This window comes from Homalodisca vitripennis, chromosome 1 (genome assembly GCF_021130785.1).
Source record: "Homalodisca vitripennis isolate AUS2020 chromosome 1, UT_GWSS_2.1, whole genome shotgun sequence".
NCBI lineage: Eukaryota > Metazoa > Arthropoda > Insecta > Hemiptera > Cicadellidae > Homalodisca > Homalodisca vitripennis.
In genome coordinates, this window is record NC_060207.1 from 32,394,843 (window position 1) to 32,416,599 (window position 21,757).

Here is a 21,757-nt window from a genome sequence, read left to right on the forward strand (position 1 = left end):
GTGGTACTCTCCTTGGTTTTGTTAAATATTGATTACGTGTGTGGGAACATGAATACAGAATCAGAAGGCCGTGGTCTGGTGCTCTCTGCTGCAGAACCTCTCAGCTGGCCAGCTTGCGCGAAACTGAGCAGCAACAGCAGAGCCAGACGTTTGGCAGACGAGCATGCGTCACCTTGCAAAAAATAGCCGAACTCGGCCGAGCACCGCCGAACACATAAAGGGTATTTAATTAGATAATAAAAAACGCTTGGTGGCGGGAACGGAGACGGCCGAAGGTGGTTCGGGTGAGATCGGCTGAGTGGCAGTGTATCTGTGTTGAGACAGTCGGGCCCGAGCGCGCGGGCATGGTGGCAGTGTAGTGTGCGTGTGTCATGACGTCGAGAGCTGGCCAGCGCCTGGCTAGCGTCGGGGCGCTCGCGACTATCTTCCTGTTGATCGCGCTCATCGCGGTGCTCTGGGCCGGCAGGGGTCTCGGTCTCTTCTCTTCCCCCGAAACGTCCACTTCCACAATTAAATGTAAGTAACATTATATCCAAAATCTTTGTTTTATGAAGAAGTTCTAACTAAGATGATTTTAAATTTGATATAATTCACGTCAACCTTTAGTACAATATTGTATTCCGCAATTCACAGTTAAAATAGCGTGTTTTCACTTTTAAATATCGTCGTCTTTATTCCCCCATTTTATTTTTGTAATCTAATCAACAAGCGATTTTTTAATTTCTGGAGGAAGATAACTTTTTTAATAATTGTCTATACTGGAACATAAGAACATTTTTTGAAATAAAACAGAATAAGAAACATTCTATTTGATATAAATATAATACTATTAATATAGTTGAATTTCTAAAAAATAAACATATCTTAGTTTTTAAAGTTACTTAAATCAATTTTAAACCTGTAATGACCGAACTCAAGCTCAACATTTTACATTGCATTACTAATATTTTTAATACTAAACCAACAGAATATTTTTCTTTGTTTAAATTTCATTATTGGCGGTAATGATTTGAAAATATAGCTAGATTACAGAAGTGAAGGTTTTTGTTCTTTTGTACTCAACTCGAGTACCGAGTACAGTACCGGTGCAGAAGTGGTGTGTATTTGCGCTCAGTCTGTATGGCAATGGCAGTCGGCTAGAGTACTACCGACTCTAAATATAGACCCTGAAACTGCCGCTAACAAATATACGCCGCTTTACTTATGTAATCTGACCCACTTCGCTTAACAGGTCTAAAATGTTTGCAAAAATTTCGTCATTGTTAAAAAAAAAAAACACACATAAAATGCTCTATAATCCTAACATTTGTCATTAATTTGAGAAATAAAGATACACATACATATATATTTTTTATCATAAGCTGTTATAGTTTTTATTATAATGATATTGCACCATAGAAATTTCTATTTTATTCGCTTTGGATTTATCTCATAACGCTTAAAAGTATGAATAATTACTTGATACTAGAAGTAATTTATTACTTATTTTACAATCTATTGACCTTGGATTGCGTACATAGTTCAAAAATAGGAGAAATTTATAAAATCGTTAGGGAACCCTCTACTTTAAAATAACGAGTACTATTTTTTAAATCATAATTTATGTAAAATCAAACATTGAAAGATTTTCTGCAACAGCACAAAAATATAATTTATATCATAGTAAAATATAGAAACGATACACACAGAACCAGCAAATATGAAACATCTATACTCTGTAACAGAATGAAGTGATACAATAAAACTTGGTAAAAAGATTTGGTGTATTTTAAGTAAATGTAAAAAAATATTTATTAGAATAACTAGCGGGCCCGGCGCGCTTTGCTGCGCATTTCAATAATTTTTTGCAAAAGTTGCCCGCGGCTTCGCACGCAATTTCCCGTTGAAAACAGTACACTATATTCACTTATTCTTTTTCTATCACATTCTAAACATTGCTGAGATAATTGATAGTCGTTCCATCGTGAGCCTCTTGGGCGTATTATGAAGGTATGTACCATATTCCTGCCTCTATCTAGCTGTTACCCACGGCTTCGCACGCAAATCTTAAGAACCGAAGTCCTTATATTACTTAGTAAATTTTTTTTTTTACTATAATAAATTTTAGATTAAATTAGTTATATCTCCGATGCCACGATTGAGCTTGCTTTGTTGTCTCGATCGAGAGAATATGTACACACGGAGTTTTGAGAACCATACTTCTGTCAAAAAAAAAAACAACTAAGGTTGATTTTATAACATTCTTTATATTTGTAGCCAACGTAAGATAGTAATTATGATATCTGCATTACTCTTCTGATCAAGCATGAGCATGGTTTATATTAAATAAATATTGCAGTTAAAGGTGAATTTTTACGTCAAATTTGAATTGTATTATCTGGATAGTAAAGTCTATGTTTAACAGTGATTGCAAAAACAGTTTAAACAAAATTTGTCGTTTCTCTTAAGCTTACTCTATGCTTTAAAACTATAAGTGTAATATATGTTTACAAAGAACAGCTGATTAAAAATTTGAAAAGACGTTAACATATGTTTGCTGCAATGCATTTCTTATGGGTATTTCTGTAACCAGTGGGGCGGAATCCTGAATCGGGAAAGGGATGGGCATAGCTTATAAACCTTCTCCGTGGAAAAATACATATACGTACAAATTTTCATCATGATCGGTCCAATAGTTCACGATTCCATAAAGGACAAACATACAAACATTCATTTTTATATATATAGATAGATATACCTACAATGTTCAAGAACTTACGTAAGACTGGAAAAAATAACATTATTCTACATTGTGTTCTATTAAATTAGATTATACAATTTATTTAGATAGTAAAATAAAGTGTTAAGACTTTTTTAAATTATTAATGTATTTATTAAACAGTTAGTATTGTTTAGTTTACACCAAACATAAAAGGGCTGTAATCGCTGTTGTGTCTTTATATACATATTATAAAACACAAAATTAGTACAAATTATGTTTATTGAATATTACCATGGAAGTTTCGTAGCCTGGTCCTATGTGTTACGTTTTTCTCAATTCCTTGTGCGACTGTTAAAATGTATCAAGAGCACAAGAAATTAGTAAAATCATCTAAATCTCAGGTACAACCTTACATTTGTTATAACAATGGAAATTAAATATTAAATGAGTTCAAAATTATATTTTATTTAGCTAGTTTTACGCATATAAACCAAATTCATTCTGAGAGGACTTTAGCTTTAGCTGAGAGGATGCTTTAGCAGAGCCTGGGGCAGTCAGGAATATTGGCTCATCTTGGACATTGAGAATTTTATTTGTACAACCTAATAGGTATTTTCAAATATGATTTACTATAATCAACAACCGTATTTTGTTAATAATTTACCAAAATATGGAATTATAACATAATTTCATAACAATTTTGAGTTACGGTGTGTCAAAACAAAATGTTAACTTCTTGAGTTTACATCGCTGCGGATGAAACATTTCCCTAATAAGCCACTGGATTAAAGACAAAAACATGTAATTGACGGCAGTAATTTACCCTCAGTTTGAAATATCTAACAGTCAGTGACTACTGTGTTACAGACGTTTCTATTTACGAGGTGTATAGTGGCAGTACAACACCGGGGATATGCCAACGTTAGCACTGGTAAACGGATTCATTTTAGCTCTTAACGATGACTGTAGAGCCATTTTATACAATGTAGTCTACAAACACGTCTATGGTTCACCCATTATTGAATGTTATCATGGATTTTTAATGTTGTTAAGTCATTTGAACATAATACCGTTTATGTTTAAAACAGTCTCGTTTCACGTTTCTTCCTCCAATAAGCAGAATAAATAAATACCTTTAGGAAATTACTGTTTCTACTACTTTAAATTTTCGGTAAATATTGTTATTTATTTCTTTTTGCGTAATAATTTCTTGTTGGTTCCAGGATACTGCTATTCTAAAGTGATTATGTTGAATTTTATGAACTCTATTTGTATCGTATCCGACTAACCGAATCCAAAAAGCTCAGTTAAAGTGGAAACCGCTTCATACAAAGCACTCGTAAAATACACGATCCTGTTGGTTCAAAATTTGGTACACCATAGTATCTTCTTTTAATGCATACTTATTTTTACTACAACCCCTTTTCTTCTAATTAAACAAATTTAAAAAGCATACAATGTTTTGAATACTCATACAAAAGTAATTGCAATCAGAAATCAGCATGAAAACTACAGTTTTAAACCGAACTGACTTTTCAACATCATTAATGAATTTAGCCTTACAAATCCACCTTGATTAGGTCTGATCGTGTGAACGTTGTCTGTGCTAGGTTTTCTTCGAGCATTTATGCATCTTGAAAATTGGTCATGCTGATATTATTATTGTAAAGAACGTGGTGTGTGGCTTTACATTTTTCCGAATGAGTTTTCTTGTAAAGAAAACCAGTAACAATTGTTTAAAATATTGAATCCTCTCAGTTTTGATGGGTACGTTTTAGAGCACATGTATTGCTGACACTTTTATGAACATGTATTCTAAATTGTTATATGTACAACACTGCCCTTTTTTATCCTGCGAATCGATCGATTCGAAGTGACATGTGGTAGAGCCATTCAGAATTACAAAGTCGGTAATACGTTTAAAAACTGTCATATACATGCTCAAGGCTTATGAACCTCGTTACAAATCTTGCCAATCATGCTGTTTGAGATCGGAGTCAATCTTATTAGTAAGTTCAATAGAGATCTTCGAGTCTGCGAAGTAAAACGATGAAACCATTCTTTAAGCAAATGCTGGTTCACCAACTAGCCAAAGATGTCTTCCACTATACATCCGAGTTTTGACGTGCAAGTTCCACTCCTAGTCTGTGGGTGCTTGATGCGTTGATAGAAATGCATATTTTTATATCCTTCAATTGTTTTTTTGGGATAACCTTGACGTGTAAATACGATGATATGTTGTTGTTTATTACGCAAAGCCACTTATTTATTAGATAATACTTTTACGACCTAAGACGATCATGCCGAAGTCATTATTAGCCTCAACGTTTTTTTTTCAGAGACATTGCCCGCCTCAGTGATTTGTCTTGTCGATACTTAAAGATTTTTTTGTTGTGCTCAAACCACTAAATGTGGACACCACACGATAACACAAAGGTCGCCATCTTAATGATTTTGACCCAAACGCAGTTCAAAAGTTATCAAACCCCACACTGCCAGGACTGATTGAAAAATCTGACTTAATATACGTTCCACCCAGCTGTCAGTTAATCCTTCCGAAATCCGCAGATTAGTAAAACCACGCAAATGGTGGATAATGCAAAATCAGCTGATTGCGACATCTGATTACAGTAAAACAGCTGATGTGGGAGTGACAGTGACAGGTATACACCTCCGCTCCGCCTCACCTTGCTGCCGAGGATACCTCATGTACGTTATACTCGAAACTCCGTGACAGACGACCTTCCTGATAGCTCTGCGGATCTTATCACAGTCGTATACTGATAACAGTTACTCACTCTTAGTTAAAAATTTGGTCTATATTGATAACAGACGTCTACAGTCTGAGTTTGCTGATAGTAACACGGCGGCTTGGCAGCGGCTGTTTGGCGTCTTATATGTTTCAATTTTAAACCAGTGAGGGTAATCATTTTTTTTAATATGAATAAGATTATAGCCGTTTGCATATGACATTGTTTTGATTTTCGCGATGAACCATTTTATACCAGCTTTTAAGAGTATAGACAGCAAAAATACAAAAAACCAAATTTTGGAAATTTATCAATTATGACGCGATCCTGGTTAGTTCTAATACTACCATTGGATGAATCTAGCAGAACGAAATACAGGGTGTACATAAAGTCCTGCACGGGTATAATATTTTCTGAACGATAACAGATAAATAAACAAGATTTGGTACATCAAATACTACACCTAAAAATCTACTTTTTGAAGGAACTATCAGTTTTCTGTAATATCATGGGGACGTCCCGCAAGGAGTCAGAAGGAAATCTTAAATAGGAGCATAGGTCAATATGGACATCATTTTAAAGGGCTTATCTAGCAGAGTGTAATGCCGCAAACCGCACTCAAAAAGATTGATCCATTAAAAAATGGCGGCTGTTCAAAGATTTTACTTGGTTACATTTTATTAGTAGCCATAACCCCAGTAAAGCAAAACTGCAACCAAACGAATACTGCAGCTAACTACTACATTATGCTTGTCAGTTGTACAGAAGTAAATTATGACATTAGTTATCCTCAAGGGTTACAAATTTGGTCCTAATATATTGATAACGGGGAAAATCTGATAACAGTAACAATTAGAAATCTCTTATCTTTGGGTCGCAGTTAGGACTTTCCTATTAGCCAGTCTATTCATAGTAGGCTATTCTAGTTTTCTTGTTTTAGTAGTGCTGTCCATCCATTTTATCAGTGCGCTTTAGTACAAAAGAGTTTGTCGTATTGCTTGTAGTTCTTCAACTACACTATGTCGCTTGACGAACGTGAACGTATAGACGATCACACGAGGAAGCATGCCATTTATTTAATGACTACTTTCACGAGAGGCAGCCAATTTCTAGAACAACTGTAGGGAGAACTGTTCAACACTTTATGAAAACAGGAAGTGTTTCCGATCGTCATAGGTCGCTGAGATTTCTAATTGTTACTGTTATCAGATTTTCCCCGTTATCAATATATTAGGACCAAATTTGTAACCCTTGAGGATAACTAATGTCATAATTCACTTCTGTACAACTGACAAGCATAATGTAGTAGTTAGCTGCAGTATTCGTTTGGTTGCAGTTTTGCTTTACTGGGGTTATGGCTACTAATAAAATGTAACCAAGTAAAATCTTTGAACAGCCGCCATTTTTTACTGGATCAATCTTTTTGAGTGCGGTTTGCGGCATTACACTCTGCTAGATAAGCCCTTTAAAATGATGTCCATATTGACCTATGCTCCTATTTAAGATTTCCTTCTGACTCCTTGCGGGACGTCCCCATGATATTACAGAAAACTGATAGTTCCTTCAAAAAGTAGATTTTTAGGTGTAGTATTGATGTACCAAATCTTGTTTATTTATCTGTTATCGTTTAGAAAATATTATACCCGTGCAGGACTTTATGTACACCCTGTATATTGCACGGTCTTGTATTCTAACCATATGGGGACAATTACTTCGTACGCTGCCTTTACTGTAAAGTGTGTGATTGGTTTTTTCATTTACACACATAAGTATAGGAATTTAGAGTGGTTGTTTTAAGGATTTTCATAACCAGATTCAAAGGTGAATGGCTTAAAAGTTATACATTTTTAGTTGTATGACATGTTTTGAAATGAAATATCACCTAAGAAAAGGAAATGACTTCAAATAAAATGTGAATAAGAAATACATACGCTTTTTAGTAAACACATAACGACACGTGGTAAAACTTGTACTGGTGTCTTATGGTCTTCATACATATTATTTCATATACAATGAGTAGACATATGTACTTCATATTCTTCTAATCAGCCACAATGGGTATCAGGATACCAAGATGTCGAAATTAGCATTTTCTTGCAATTCCTCGAGGAATAAAACCTTTCTCCTGTTTCCAAAAGGTAACTAAAGGAGGGCTACTATTGAAATAAAAAATAAAAAAAACTGTGGAACTGATTGTATTATCTTAAATACTTGGAGACATAATACAGACTAATTTGGCTCGAGCATTCCTTCGTATTATTGTTTCATTTCAATACAATTTGATTTTCGTCCTTATCGACATCGTTTTCTGTCTTAAGACCAGTTTTATGAAATTAGAAGCGTTTCTACAGTAGCAAATCACACCAAACTGAACAGGCAAGTGTGTATGTGTACTGTGACTCTGTCTATTAATAGGATATCATCACTTGGCTCTTGTCTTATTTTATGAGTTATTTAGAGGCGAGTGGAGAAAAAAGATAGATAGACCAGCTGGGGGTAGGACCCAACCCGTTTATTATAGTACCTCAGCCTAATGTAGCGCCCATTAATACTACAACAAAGTGTTGAATTTCACACACTGTTTATATAAACCAGTCTATGTTAAACAAAAGTATTTATTTAGTTTTAAGTGCATCAACTGCCCACCGTGGTCCTATATTTAAACAGGTTTCACGAGCTACGACCTATTTATCGACACCTTTCTCACAAGGCCAAAGGATAAAAACATCTCAACGCTAAACAAATATGAATTTTTTAGACAATCTGTTTGGTTCTATTTGTTACTTCAATATCCTCCAACATTAACTTTATATATCAAATACATTTTCTTTCAAGGTCATAAGTGACCTCAGTAGGATTCTCCGGACTATCTGGATGATAACTTTCAAATATTGGATGCAATGAAATTTGTTAAAGCAGCTTTGTGGTTATCTAAGCATTAATTTTTGTTATCAATTAACTTCAGCCTTGGTTTCTCCACAGCCTTTCCAGGATTATTTCCCAAAACCTATGATATTCTTGAATAACGATTAACCTTGGTTTTAAAAGTCAGGACTTCCTCAGATAAAACTTGTTTCAGAATAGTCTTCTGAAAGCTTAGAATATTGTGCCTTGTACTTTGCCTTGCTGACAACATTGCTGATTGCGGAAAGTTCATTTCCGTTTTGTTAACTTTATTTTTGTTGAATATTAAACCTTTGCTGCATCTGTTATTTTCAAAAATCTAAGGTTATGAACCAATACCAAATTCAATAGAATCCCAATGTGTGGTGAGATAACATAAAATACCAATTTAAGCGGACAGGGCAGAGGCCTGGGCTATCGCATAGGAATAATTGGCCAGTGAATGGCCACGGAGGTGCAGATGTACAGGCACATTCAGTTGTCAGACGCGATAACATTGAGGCGCATCATTGTGCGCCTAATATAGTAGGCGAGCGTCACTCTAATTTGTTTCTTGATGGAGCACCGCGCTGCGGGTTGCGTAGCATAATAATGGGCCTACGCGCCTGTTTAGTGACTACGCATGCGCAATGTCACAGCTTCGGACCAGAGTCTTCCTGGAGTGGAATCTTCTTTATCATATTTTGCCATTTCAAATCAGCTTTTTCACTCAAACTTCAAGAACGTAAATTGTTGGTATTAAATGTTAATTAATAGAAATTTCCATGAAAATTATTTTGGTTTAAATCTTTTTTTTGTAAGCAATAGGTTAACACAACTTATGCCGGCTCTTTTGTTGCGTACAATGTTCTGGAACTTTGGAATTCTATTGTATATGTAATTATAACTGTAATTCCAATGTCGTTACTATAGCATCAATCACCACTCTAATATTGTTACTGTGACATCAAACGTCATTCCGATGTCATTATGTAGAACACGAACTCATAAATTTTCATTTGGTATTTACGCATTGTAGCGTTTTTAAACAGTGAAGTTTTAGTTTTTTTACAATTGTCTGTACATAATTAATGCTTTGGAATCGGAAAACAAAGGTTCTGACCTGAATACAACCACAAAATTCCAATAAGATGTATTAATGTATTAATACAATTTGTAATATTTAGTATGGCAAGAAACCATATAAGTCGTTTATCATACGAGAAGCTGATTTGGAAAAGCTTGAACTTACACTTTCTGGAATGATTTTCATTTAAAATTATTCTGTCGTTTACGACACAACTTTTCAAAAGTCACGAATCACGAAGTTAATTTCAAATCTATCAAATTGAAGTGAAATATTAGTTGGATTTATTGTCTCAAGATGGTATCGTTGATCGGAAAGCGTGAACCGTTGCCAAGCGACCCAATTGTCTGATCCAGACCTTGACCCCACTTATCAGCTACTGACCTTGGTGATAGACACTTTCATTGGCTTGAATGATTTATTATGTTGACCGAATTCTGTATTTGATCCTCAGTGTCATCCGTGTACGCGTGAGGTGAACACAATTTTCGTAAATTATCGATTGCTTTAAGAATATTTCTATCTTGTACAAAACCTAAAGATAACTAATAAGAGTATATGTAGTGTTTATTAGGTCAAAAGAGCTGGAATAATTCTCATGCATACATATACAGATGGATACATGAAGGCTTGAGTCTAAGAAGTCAAAGAAGAAGAGAACAGCTTTACTTTTTGGAATTGATCTGAAGCTCTAAATCCTATCACATTTCTTCAGGATAGACTAAAACGATGATGTTTATTGTGCGAAAATGCAGTGTCCAAACTGTGATTCGAACTCAGGTGAGAAGCCATTCGTTCAGTTATCCACTCAGTTGCTAGGGACCGCAAAACGACTATAAATCTTGCATAATATAAAACATTCACTGAGAGTTTAAGAAGTTGTCAATACATATAAATACATAGCTTAACGAAAAATAATATTTTACTGCGTGTAGTGGAAAAACTCCAACATACATATCTTATTATTTCTCAGAGCTTATATCAACTCATAAACAGTACAATTTTACAAAACCTTAAAAGCAGTACATTTTGAGTAACATTATGTTTGAATAGAAATGATAGTAATTATAAATTTGGAATCTTAGTTATACGAAGTTAAATTGAAAGACATGCACGATTACTGGCTTTCAGCAGCACTTATTCTGAAAAATGTAATGTATGTAAAATATTAATTGAGATAAATCATAATTTGAAATAATAGTGTTTTTAATTTTTTTTTAACACTTTTCGTTGGGAAGAGTTTATATCATAAAACAAAGATCAAAGTCGATATAATAAATAATAAGAAGAAATGTACTAAATGTAATTAATCATTGAAACGAAAATATGTATAAATCTTTCTTGAGTCTGATACGTGAGATGATCGTGACTGTTCAGAGCATCCTGAAAGTATCATACATCCGTCTTTTCTCCAGCTCAACATGTTTACTGATAAAGCTGATATCGGATGTCAGTCTTCTGAAGCGTATAATCAGCCAATCACAAGTCAGGGCCCTTCCTTCCTGCAGTCATTCACCCTGGAGACGAAGAAATTTACAAGTTGATGGGATTAAGGTACAGGTTACTGTCTACTGAGGCAATTCGTGATCAGTAACTCAATGAGGACGACTTCCAAGTTTCACTTTTTCAAGGGGTTCTTTCTACGCAAATAGCATTTAAATTCATAACACCAAACGTTTTTATGGGGAAATAGCCCAAACTTCTTTGCAAATTTGTATTGACGTTTCCGGGAATCGAAACCGTGACCTCACAGCTAAAGAGCCGGAGCTTTATCCCTACGCTACAGTGAAGGCCTTCAACATGTTTAATAATTGTATGCTCAGTGTAAATTCCATTTGTCTTTTTAAAATGCTGAGACTTCCTAATCTATTCAGCTTTTATGTTTATATGTTATTTCCACGGAATATATTAAAACATTTAAATCAGAATTGGAACTGAAATATCTAGTGGAGACAGCCGCGTCCGTAATGTACAGAGTTTTAGGAACTGATGACGGTAATTAAATATCACGATTGTGTAAGTGTTGGCTCTAGATATTCAAGGGGACTGGGGTTGCTCCCCATTTTGACGAAACTTTTAATTATTGCCATACGTATGCTAGTTATTGTGCGTAAAATAGACAGCATAACTTGAAGGTAATGGTGTGTGGAGTATCTGCATTACGCTGCCGGGTTTTGAAATAAACAATCTTTGAGGACGGAAGTTGTCTCAGGATTGCAGAGTTAAGGATAAAAGGTTGCCATTTTACCGTGTACGGTCATTAGTCACGGAATTTCGTCTTTAAAAGCGCGGCGGTTTTTATCAGTCTTAAATTTTTTTGCTGAAAGAGAATTTCGATTTGGGGCGCTGATTAAACTTAAGTAGTCGCATGAGCTGCAAAGGGTCAGATAGTTCTTCCACTCATGGATACTAAAAGTTCTTTTCTTCTTTACTCATGTATATTTCAATTTTAGTTGTTAGATATAGATATAAATATCAACGCCACTACTTTAGTATAACTGTGCATGAATCTGAGCATAGTAACGGTTACATGATAACAGTTGTATATCGTGTTAAAAACTGCTAAATATTGAAGTTCCTAAGATTTTTCCGGCATTAACTCCCGAAACTTTAAAGAGGATCTGCGAACGTTTTTCTGGAATACATGTGATAGGCCTGAATAAGAATGGCGTCAGAAAGGAATGTGAGTGTCTGGACACAGCGCCAGCACTTTTGCTGATAGCACTCACTGATAACAGCTCTGAATGTGTAGCTGCTCTGTGGTAGGTGTTTTGTCAGAGAGAGAGTGTTCCAGTAACCATTCACCTCAGGGTTCATTCACTTTTGGATCTTGTTGGATAGTGATGAAATTTTAAAGAAATTGTACGTTCTGTTTGTTGGCCTAGATTTAGTTTGAAATTACCAATAACATTTTTATATATTTGAAATCAGACAAAAATTATGACAGTTTATATGAATTTATATGTAATTAAAAAGTAATCTATACGCATGTGAAATAAGTTTAAAGCTATTTAATTGAACCTTTAAGAGGGCATTCACAAAACAATAACTAAGCACTTTTAATTATATTCCTATAGGTCCGCACTGGTATCATGAGCCCAACTGAGTGAGCTACATGTATTGACTCTTAAGAGCTCGACACCGGTTTTCAATTTAAATTCCACAATTATTGCTAACACATAATTTTTAATTTTTTACATATAAAATCCCCCCTCCCAATATGCGGTTTCCAGTTTTAAATAAACTAATCGGGTTCACGTAAGAAAGTGTAAAAATGAAGTTTACTACGAAATCGTTTGCGATCAAATGATAGTAAAACTTACCTCCCTCGTTGTAAACGGTTGTTTATTATTTATATTCATATTTTTGCTGATCAGTAGAACTAGCTTTGGCGATAACAATTAAACCATTTATGAAAAAAGCATAATTAATTGTTTAATTTCTTGTACTAGTACAACTGTAACCAATGTAAAAGGACCGATACAACATGACGGTCTTCCCACGCGCACCTAGAATGCTAATTCCGGACAACTGAGTGGTTGTGTAGGAGTTCAACCAAGAGTCACGTGTCCAAGCTTAGTTATGAATGAAACTTGGACAAGGTCATGTTACGCCTTCATAATGGACTTAAGACTGGCTGAATGTCAAATTACTTAAAATTATTCACATATTTTCATAAAATCAGATCGACAGGTATTAGCGGCCCGCGTAAAGAACGCGTGGGGGAAAATACATGTCCGTTTCCTGTCACGTTTGAGTTTTTATCCTTTTTTGCCTGGCCAGGTGTTCAGCAGCGTCTCGGGCGTATTATTGCTTTACACGCAGATCTCCCTAACCGCCGTGTCGAGCGGTGCACAAAAACAGACGTTGGACTTCATTAAGGGTTTCGACCTAATTCCCAACATATTAGGTATCTATGCTATGCAGACATATATTGAAGATTTGCACCACCGGTCTTATCCGATTTTATTGCTACTTTCTCCGTCCTTTTAGCGGCTTTTTAATATTCCATACGGCTGTTTTACGAACCTGTAAATCGGCGTAATCTTTATTGATCGTTTTCGCACCTGGTTGTCAGACTCGGTCTCGTTCTAGAACTGCATATCCGTGCAGAAAAAACGACAGTATTAAGCCAAATTAAGTACGCTTTTGAATTTTACAATGATTACTACATGACCTCATTACCGTAGAGTCACAAAAAAGAATTACAAGGCTGGAAAGTCTGTACTTCTCTTTATTGATGAGGAAGACGAAACTGATGAGAGAGATCAGTGTCTAGAATCAGTGCAGACGACAGTTTTGGCACAAGCTGGCGGTGGAATATCGGGGTCAAGTGTAGCCTACAGTAGGTTAGGCGGGTCTATTTCAGTTCGGTGCACGCCGTGTTGTTCATTTTGGTTTTTATCAGTTTTAAATTACACATTTCCGTAATTGTGTGTATGTCGTATTGAATAATGTAATAATAAACTTCACAGATCATGTATTTATACGGCTTCAAAAACAACTCAGTTCATTGCTCTCTACCAGACCTAGAAGATCGCTAATATTCTTATAATGACGTCACACGCAACAGCTGAACCACAGGTGTTGTGTGACGTAGGCACAGGTGCTGTGGCAGATTTAACAGTCTGAGGTAAATATCACGTATCTACCAGACGTTTCGACATTTCGCTTTATAAGTTGCAATTTTAACCAGTAGCAGAATATGTGTTGTGTGACGTAGGCACAGGTGCTGTGGCAGATTTAACAGTCTGAGGTAAATATCACGTATCTACCAGACGTTTCGACATTTCGCTTTATAAGTTGCAATTTTAACCAGTAGCAGAATGTGTGTTGTGTGACGTAGGCACAGGTGCTGTGGCAGATTTAACAGTCTGAGGTAAATATCACGTATCTACCAGACGTTTCGACATTTCCGCTTTATAATTGCAATTTTAACCAGTAGCAGAATATGTGTGTTGTGTGACGTAGGCACAGGTGCTGTGGCAGATTTAACAGTCTGAGGTAAATATCACGTATCTACCAGACGTTTCGACATTCCGCTTTATAAGTTGCAATTTTAACCAGTAGCAGAATATGTGTTGTGTGACGTAGGCACAGGTGCTGTGGCAGATTTAACAGTCTGAGGTAAATATCACGTATCTACCAGACGTTTCGACATTTCGCTTTATAAGTTGCAATTTTAACCAGTAGCAGAATGTGTGTTGTGTGACGTAGGCACAGGTGCTATGGCAGATTTAACAGTCTGAGGTAAATATCACGTATCTACCAGACGTTTCGACATTTCGCTTTATAAGTTGCAATTTTAACCAGTAGCAGAATGTGTGTTGTGTGACGTAGGCACAGGTGCTGTGGCAGATTTAACAGTCTGAGGTAAATATCACGTATCTACCAGACGTTTCGACATTTCGCTTTATAAGTTGCAATTTTAACCAGTAGCAGAATATGTGTTGTGTGACGTAGGCACAGGTGCTGTGGCAGATTTAACAGTCTGAGGTAAATATCACGTATCTACCAGACGTTTCGACATTTCCGCTTTATAAGTTGCAATTTTAACCAGTAGCAGAATGTGTGTTGTGTGACGTAGGCACAGGTGCTGTGGCAGATTTAACAGTCTGAGGTAAATATCACGTATCTACCAGACGTTTCGACATTTCGCTTTATAAGTTGCAATTTTAACCAGTAGCAGAATATGTGTTGTGTGACGTAGGCACAGGTGCTGTGGCAGATTTAACAGTCTGAGGTAAATATCACGTATCTACCAGACGTTTCGACATTTCGCTTTATAAGTTGCAATTTTAACCAGTAGCAGAATATGTGTTGTGTGACGTAGGCACAGGTGCTGTGGCAGATTTAACAGTCTGAGGTAAATATCACGTATCTACCAGACGTTTCGACATTTCGCTTTATAAGTTGCAATTTTAACCAGTAGCAGAATATGTGTTGTGTGACGTAGGCACAGGTGCTGTGGCAGATTTAACAGTCTGAGGTAAATATCACGTATCTACCAGACGTTTCGACATTTCGCTTTATAAGTTGCAATTTTAACCAGTAGCAGAATATGTGTTGTGTGACGTAGGCACAGGTGCTGTGGCAGATTTAACAGTCTGAGGTAAATATCACGTATCTACCAGACGTTTCGACATTTCGCTTTATAAGTTGCAATTTTAACCAGTAGCAGAATATGTGTTGTGTGACGTAGGCACAGGTGCTGTGGCAGATTTAACAGTCTGAGGTAAATATCACGTATCTACCAGACGTTTCGACATTTCGCTTTATAAGTTGCAATTTTAACCAGTAGCAGAATATGTGTTGTGTGTGAAGTCCGAAATGTTTGGACATAAAACAGATTGGTGTTATTTTGAGCTGTTATGGTCTGGATAACTTATTTTAATTTAGAACGTAATTAAGATGTTAATTCAAATTAATCCTATCCACTTTCCCTATACATACCGTATTCAGTGAAATACGTACTGAAAGTACATACAATAATAATAATTATTATCATATAAAAATATTCTTTTCTCTGAGTGTTGTTGAAAACTAGAAATAATCATGATATAATATAATAATATTTATGTTATACAATACACTTAACACATTGACTTCGGCAGACGACTTACACCGTATAATTAGATTGAGAGTACTCAAGCTATAGAGTATAGTAGCTCACTCAATATAGAGATGTAGTGAACGTGTTAAAGAATGACAAATTTAATGCCTTTTACAATTAGTGTAAATATTATAAATATAAAGGAACGTGTTGTCAAATTTACATATACAATCAATATTGTAATGCTTTATTTATTAATGCAGTAATATACTTAATTATTCATTGTACTTTGATAATAATATAAAGCATTATGAATTTTATTTTTTTACTATATTGTTAAAATGTAACTCTGGTATCATGTTAAAAATATAACAATGATGATTTATTTTTGTGGTGATAAAACAACTTTGTGTTCTGAATCACGCTGTGTAGTAGTCACGATATATTAGTTTAACATAGAGTTATTAACATTATAAAATTCGGAAGCCGTACTTCAAGCAATTATATTATAGAGTTATTTGAGTGGCAAAAATGGCACGATATTTAATAATAGCCGATGACTAATTCAATGTATTGTATTTGTATCGCAATAAGTCCGCTTAATTGTGTTTTAAATAAACTTGTATTCTTTTAAAGTAGGAATACTACTACTACTAGCTTTCAGTTCGTATACATATTTTTTTACCTAAATATTTTTGCGCTGAGAACTGACTCGAATAATCGCGCAGCGCATGTATTGCCTCTACTAAAGTTGCAATATTTAGGTTTTCGTCTCTATTTACGTTAATGATATGACATTGGATTTCTAATAACATTTTCTAAAAAGTCATTCTTCTAAAATATTAGTAACATGTTTTTGATTTGAGTTATTTTACCCATGTAAAGTTTGGTTTTAGTATGTGTAAGGGTTTAAAAAAAAATATGTTTAAATACCAAAAATACGAAAATCAAATTATAATTAAGAACAAGTTTTCAATAGCTATAGAAACGATCCCCTAAAATATTCGACAAGAGTTCTGAATCACTTCTCCGAGTTGACAGCGTTGCTGACTGGTTGGGGGTACCACCCGTGCGGTCTCCGATGCATTTCACCAACTACCGCAACTATGTAAACAGTTGTCTAATGACAATAATTATGTTTTACAAACTTATTCTCGATCTTTAATGTAAATGCAAATTCAACTCGGTCCATTGTGGCTCTTGTGTTCCAAAGAGAATGAAACCAAAGACAGATGGATGCCTTTTCCCCATTTCCAACTCAGGGCTTTCCTTATCCAGTGGGATTCACTATAGTCTTTACCCCCCCTCACCCCAGTAAAACTGTTTCCTCAGCCAAGATGAAATTTACCAAAACAAATTGAGAGGCCACCTGCATGAAAATAAAAATAGTATACATGTTATTTCCCCTTCAAAAAGAAATTACTGTAGTTTCAAAAAGACTATCCAGTTGTCTACCGAAATATATATACGAGAAGATTTAAGAAACGATGTATACATTTTCAAGAAAAGAATTACATTGGAAGATTTTAAAGCTCTTTTGTCGAGTAGATTTTAAAATGTATTAAAGACGATTAACATAATCCATTAAATATTTATAATTTTCACTTCATGGACTGGGTAAAATAAAATTAATAATTTTGATTTTGATATGGTTAAAACAGAGTAAAAATTATACTATAGCAACATATTATGTATTACTGTACTATGCGATGGTTACATTCTTAATGTATTATTTATTGATAAAAATCAACTATGTTTAATGTTTTAGCGAATTTGTTTCTATTTCCCATTAAAGTTTTCATTTTAGATTACTATGTTATTGTATTTGTATTATAATTTGGTTGTGAAACCCCCTTAATATTACCCCTAAGTCCTTATTGATAGACATTCGTTTGTTTCTGCTGAAAAGGTGTTACAAATAGTAACATACATGCCAAACCTTATACTCTGTTATCGTTCATTTTGATATTACATTACTGATTAATGTACCTGTAATTGAGTTTTAAGAATTACTTTATTTTCACATGATTGTTCCTTTAAATAATAATTTAATGATAAAAAGTTTGGTAAATTATTAAATACTATAAGTACATATAACATTGCTATGACGGGAAGGGTTGATTCAATGTGAATGTTAAGTTTAGGTCCAGATCACCCTCCTCCAAGTGCTGCGTCTTTTTCTGACGCTGTTACAGACTTCGACAACGGCAAAAAAGGTCGGCAACGAAGAACCTCAGAATGAACGCTTTACATCGTTTCGACATCAGACACATACTTAAGATAGCAATCGTTAAGGGAAAGTGAACACCGTTATATCGCTAGACATTACAGTGTTTATGGAGTTAGTTATGATTAATAGTTCCAAGACCGTTAAGTCGCCCAAATCCACCAATGGAGTGCCAGTGCCACCAACGGCGAGTATTATAAATTTCACCAAAGAAGATTACACTACGAGATGAGGCCGAGTGTCCGTATTGTTTGATGATGTCTGCACAGCGCACGACGCGGCACTGCGTCTGTCCGGTTTTGAATGGCGTAACAGGCCCGAATGGAGGCTTAACGAATGGGTGCATATTTATGCAAGGAGTGGCAACAGGTTGTGTGTAGTGGGTCTTAGCATACATTACACCGTCCAGTCATTCATCCCGGCTTGCTCCCAGCTAGACATAAACATTTTGTCATCCACATAAATCGTTATTAGCCAGTTATTCGGTCTATCCCGGTTGATGCAGGTACTATTTTATTTACATCCACTTGAGATCCTAAAAAACAATTTTAGCGAAAGAGGTCACGACGGGGAAGTAAATTCGGAATAGACCTTATGGTACATATAGTCGATTATATGTTAGTTGGCAAAATTTGTGAAACTTAAAATGTGCTGCAAAAATTTAGCTAGAGCGAGGATAATAGGTATCTAAAATGAAATGGACGAGTATTCTGCTCTCTTTAATAAGAAAAATCCGTGATGACAAAACAATGTGTCTTACAAGTAGTTGAATGCAATACGAATCATATCGTTTATTATAAACGATGGAAGATTTGAAAGGATAGCACTTTTTTCCGAAATTAGCCATCGTTATGTTATAGAAGTTGAACACTACGTTTCGAGGATTGGAATCTATGATCCTCTTCAGGTGTCAACAAATTAAAAACAAAACATCTGGTCAGATGATGTGCCGCGTTGACAAAGAAAGGCCGGCCACAGAATTTGCCTTAGTCTCTCACTTTCTCTGGTGGGTGCGTGTGTGTTGTGGAGTGATACGGTTAGCGAATAGTTCATCGCCATATATTGATTAGTGTTTTTTGTGTTTACTTAACATTATGCTCTAAGGATTTTTGAGACTTGAGGATGAGTATAGATTCAGCCCTCGAAACTTTGTGTTCTAGTTTTGTAACAAATACCGATAGAAATTTTCGAAGCCTTGTTATCCTTTCAAATTACAACAACTGTTTTATAACTAGCTTTAATTCACAATTGAAAGTTTACATCTTTTGTTACATTGTCCTTTAAAATGGGGTTTCTTCTAATAACCTATGTTTTACCGCATACGTTTATGTGGCATAAAATATATTTATCAATTTCTTACCGTATTTATTTCAATCTTCAGGAACATAATTCAAACGCTATTATTTTTTTACTTTAACTCTGTACCTTTGCAGAAACTTAATGCTTACCAGAGTTGTTAACACAACTGTGGCACGAGTATCGAACGAAAAGTACTTAGCGATAGGACAAAGATAACTCTATACTACGGGACGACGTAACGGTAGAAGTTTGTGTGTCCCAACTATCCCGTCGCCCACATCCCTGTCCCGGGCGGCACCTCTGATGTCCAGAAGCTGTGTCCCGACGGCCAACTGTCAGATCTTATCCCAGGTTTTAGCCACTAATTGCCGCCAGTATCAAACCGCTTGCTAATCGATCCCCGCCAATCTCAACTCAACAGACACGTACGCAGTTTATTGCGGTCATATACATATACTACACAACATAGTGGGGTCAGAGGTTAATGCTCATCTTGACCTCAGATTTTATGTTTTATTGCTCGAGAATCTACTATCTAACAGTCGTAGTTTATGGCCTCAGTGTGATGTGTTGTTAAAAACTTTAAATTTCAATTGGCAAGAATTAATAGTTTTCTGCAACGTTGTTTAGTCCTGCAAGAGGAATTATAAATTAGTATCCCTAGTTAGATACGTCACAATACCTTTTTTTACATTTCCAAACAAATTAGCTGCCTTAACAAAGTTTAAAAAATATAAGACGCTTAAAAATTCACTAAAAAATAAAACATAATGTTATGAAATAGGATTTTATCAACACCTTTCCATATTGTACTAAACCTTAAAGTTTCATATTCACTTTTGTGTAGTGTCAACAGTTCTTACTGAGCCTATCACATTAGAGTTAGAGTTTACAGTAGTTAGCGAGGCACTACATTATACATTGTAAACAGTTCCGTATTACAAGCAACAGTACTCATTGTTGTGACTTAGTCCTACGATACCATTAGCCATTGTTAATGTTTTCGTCTGATACGTGCAGATAATTCAAGGAGCACGAAATTCAATAACCTTTTACAAATAATTTTAATTTTTACAACATATATGAGTTATTTTTAATTTTTATTTCGTTATTTTATAGTATTTGTAATTCCTAAAACCATTCATTAATTACAATTCTATACATATTGTGTGCATCTTTAAGGTAGAACTCGTGCAAGCCCCGTATTCTTGACAAAGGCCTTTATAGAATACGCAAGGTTTTATTCAAGTTAAGTGAAAAATGGTGAGCTGAGAAATTAAAACCTCGCACTACTTTCTAATTTTTTCAATATACTGTACAAGGTGTTACAACTTAAATTGCTGATTAAATATTTTTTCTACGCAGTATTTACTGTGCATTATAAGCTTCAATCATCACTCTTATAGCTTATTTCCAATACCTCTGACTACAATGGAAAATACATTGTAATAAATATATTCCTTATTAGATTTTTAATAAATTAAAAGTTTGTATAACTTTAGTCCAAACTTAAATTTGGATCTTCCTCAAAAGAGGAAGATAATAAAAGGCCGTGCCTTCTCGTGGGTTCATTTGTACTTCACAAATCATTCTGTTAACTTTCACAATAAACTCAAAGGTTTCTTTAATAATAGCCATTTAAAATCAGTTTGGACTAGGTCAATTTTTGATGAAGATTAATTGAAAACTTTCTTTTTTAATTACTAGACGTTCATTTATGGATCTGGTGTGAATAAATAAACTATAGATAAATATAAATAACATACAAATAATGTTTTGAAACGAAATGATACTTATTCTTTGAAACTACAATTGCTACTGCAAGAATTTTGGACATTAACTAACTTTGAGCAAAGCTAAATTGCAGTTGATTACTTCATCTTTCTAATCTATTAAATATCGTAGATAACAGTTTCCTTATGTAAGATGGTTTGTAATGAAAGTATATATTAAGTACACTATTCTGGTCAGCCCAGAAGCCAACAGTCAGAGAATGTCGAGCGACAGAATCTAATGTTCAATTCTTGGCACGATGATCAACAAGGGACTAGCCGAGCCAACTATGAACACTGAAATCTGCTGTTTGACTTCGGTCAGTGATCTCTAGAAGGAGAGAAACGAGCCAACAAGATTATTACTTTCATCAAACTGTGTATAGTGCATTACTAAGTAAGATAGCCACTGACTTGTTACCTAACATACAACTTGATCCAAATGTAATAATTGATCGAAGGATCTGTGAAGTGCTTAAAGCAGT

General features: G+C 35.1%; 1 protein-coding gene across 3 annotated transcripts in view; it reads left to right on the top strand.

Annotated features, from left to right (window-relative positions):
• The first annotated feature begins 315 nt into the window (after window positions 1-315).
• The window catches only part of LOC124359499 (A disintegrin and metalloproteinase with thrombospondin motifs 20), a 302,767-nt gene continuing 281,325 nt past the window's right edge, over window positions 316-21,757 (top strand). For all 3 annotated transcript variants that reach the window (XM_046812275.1, XM_046812294.1, XM_046812284.1), the window contains exon 1: window positions 316-516. In XM_046812275.1, coding sequence (XP_046668231.1) covers window positions 372-516 — 145 coding nt within the window. In that variant the 5' untranslated portion in view covers window positions 316-371. The remainder of the gene's footprint in view (window positions 517-21,757) is intronic.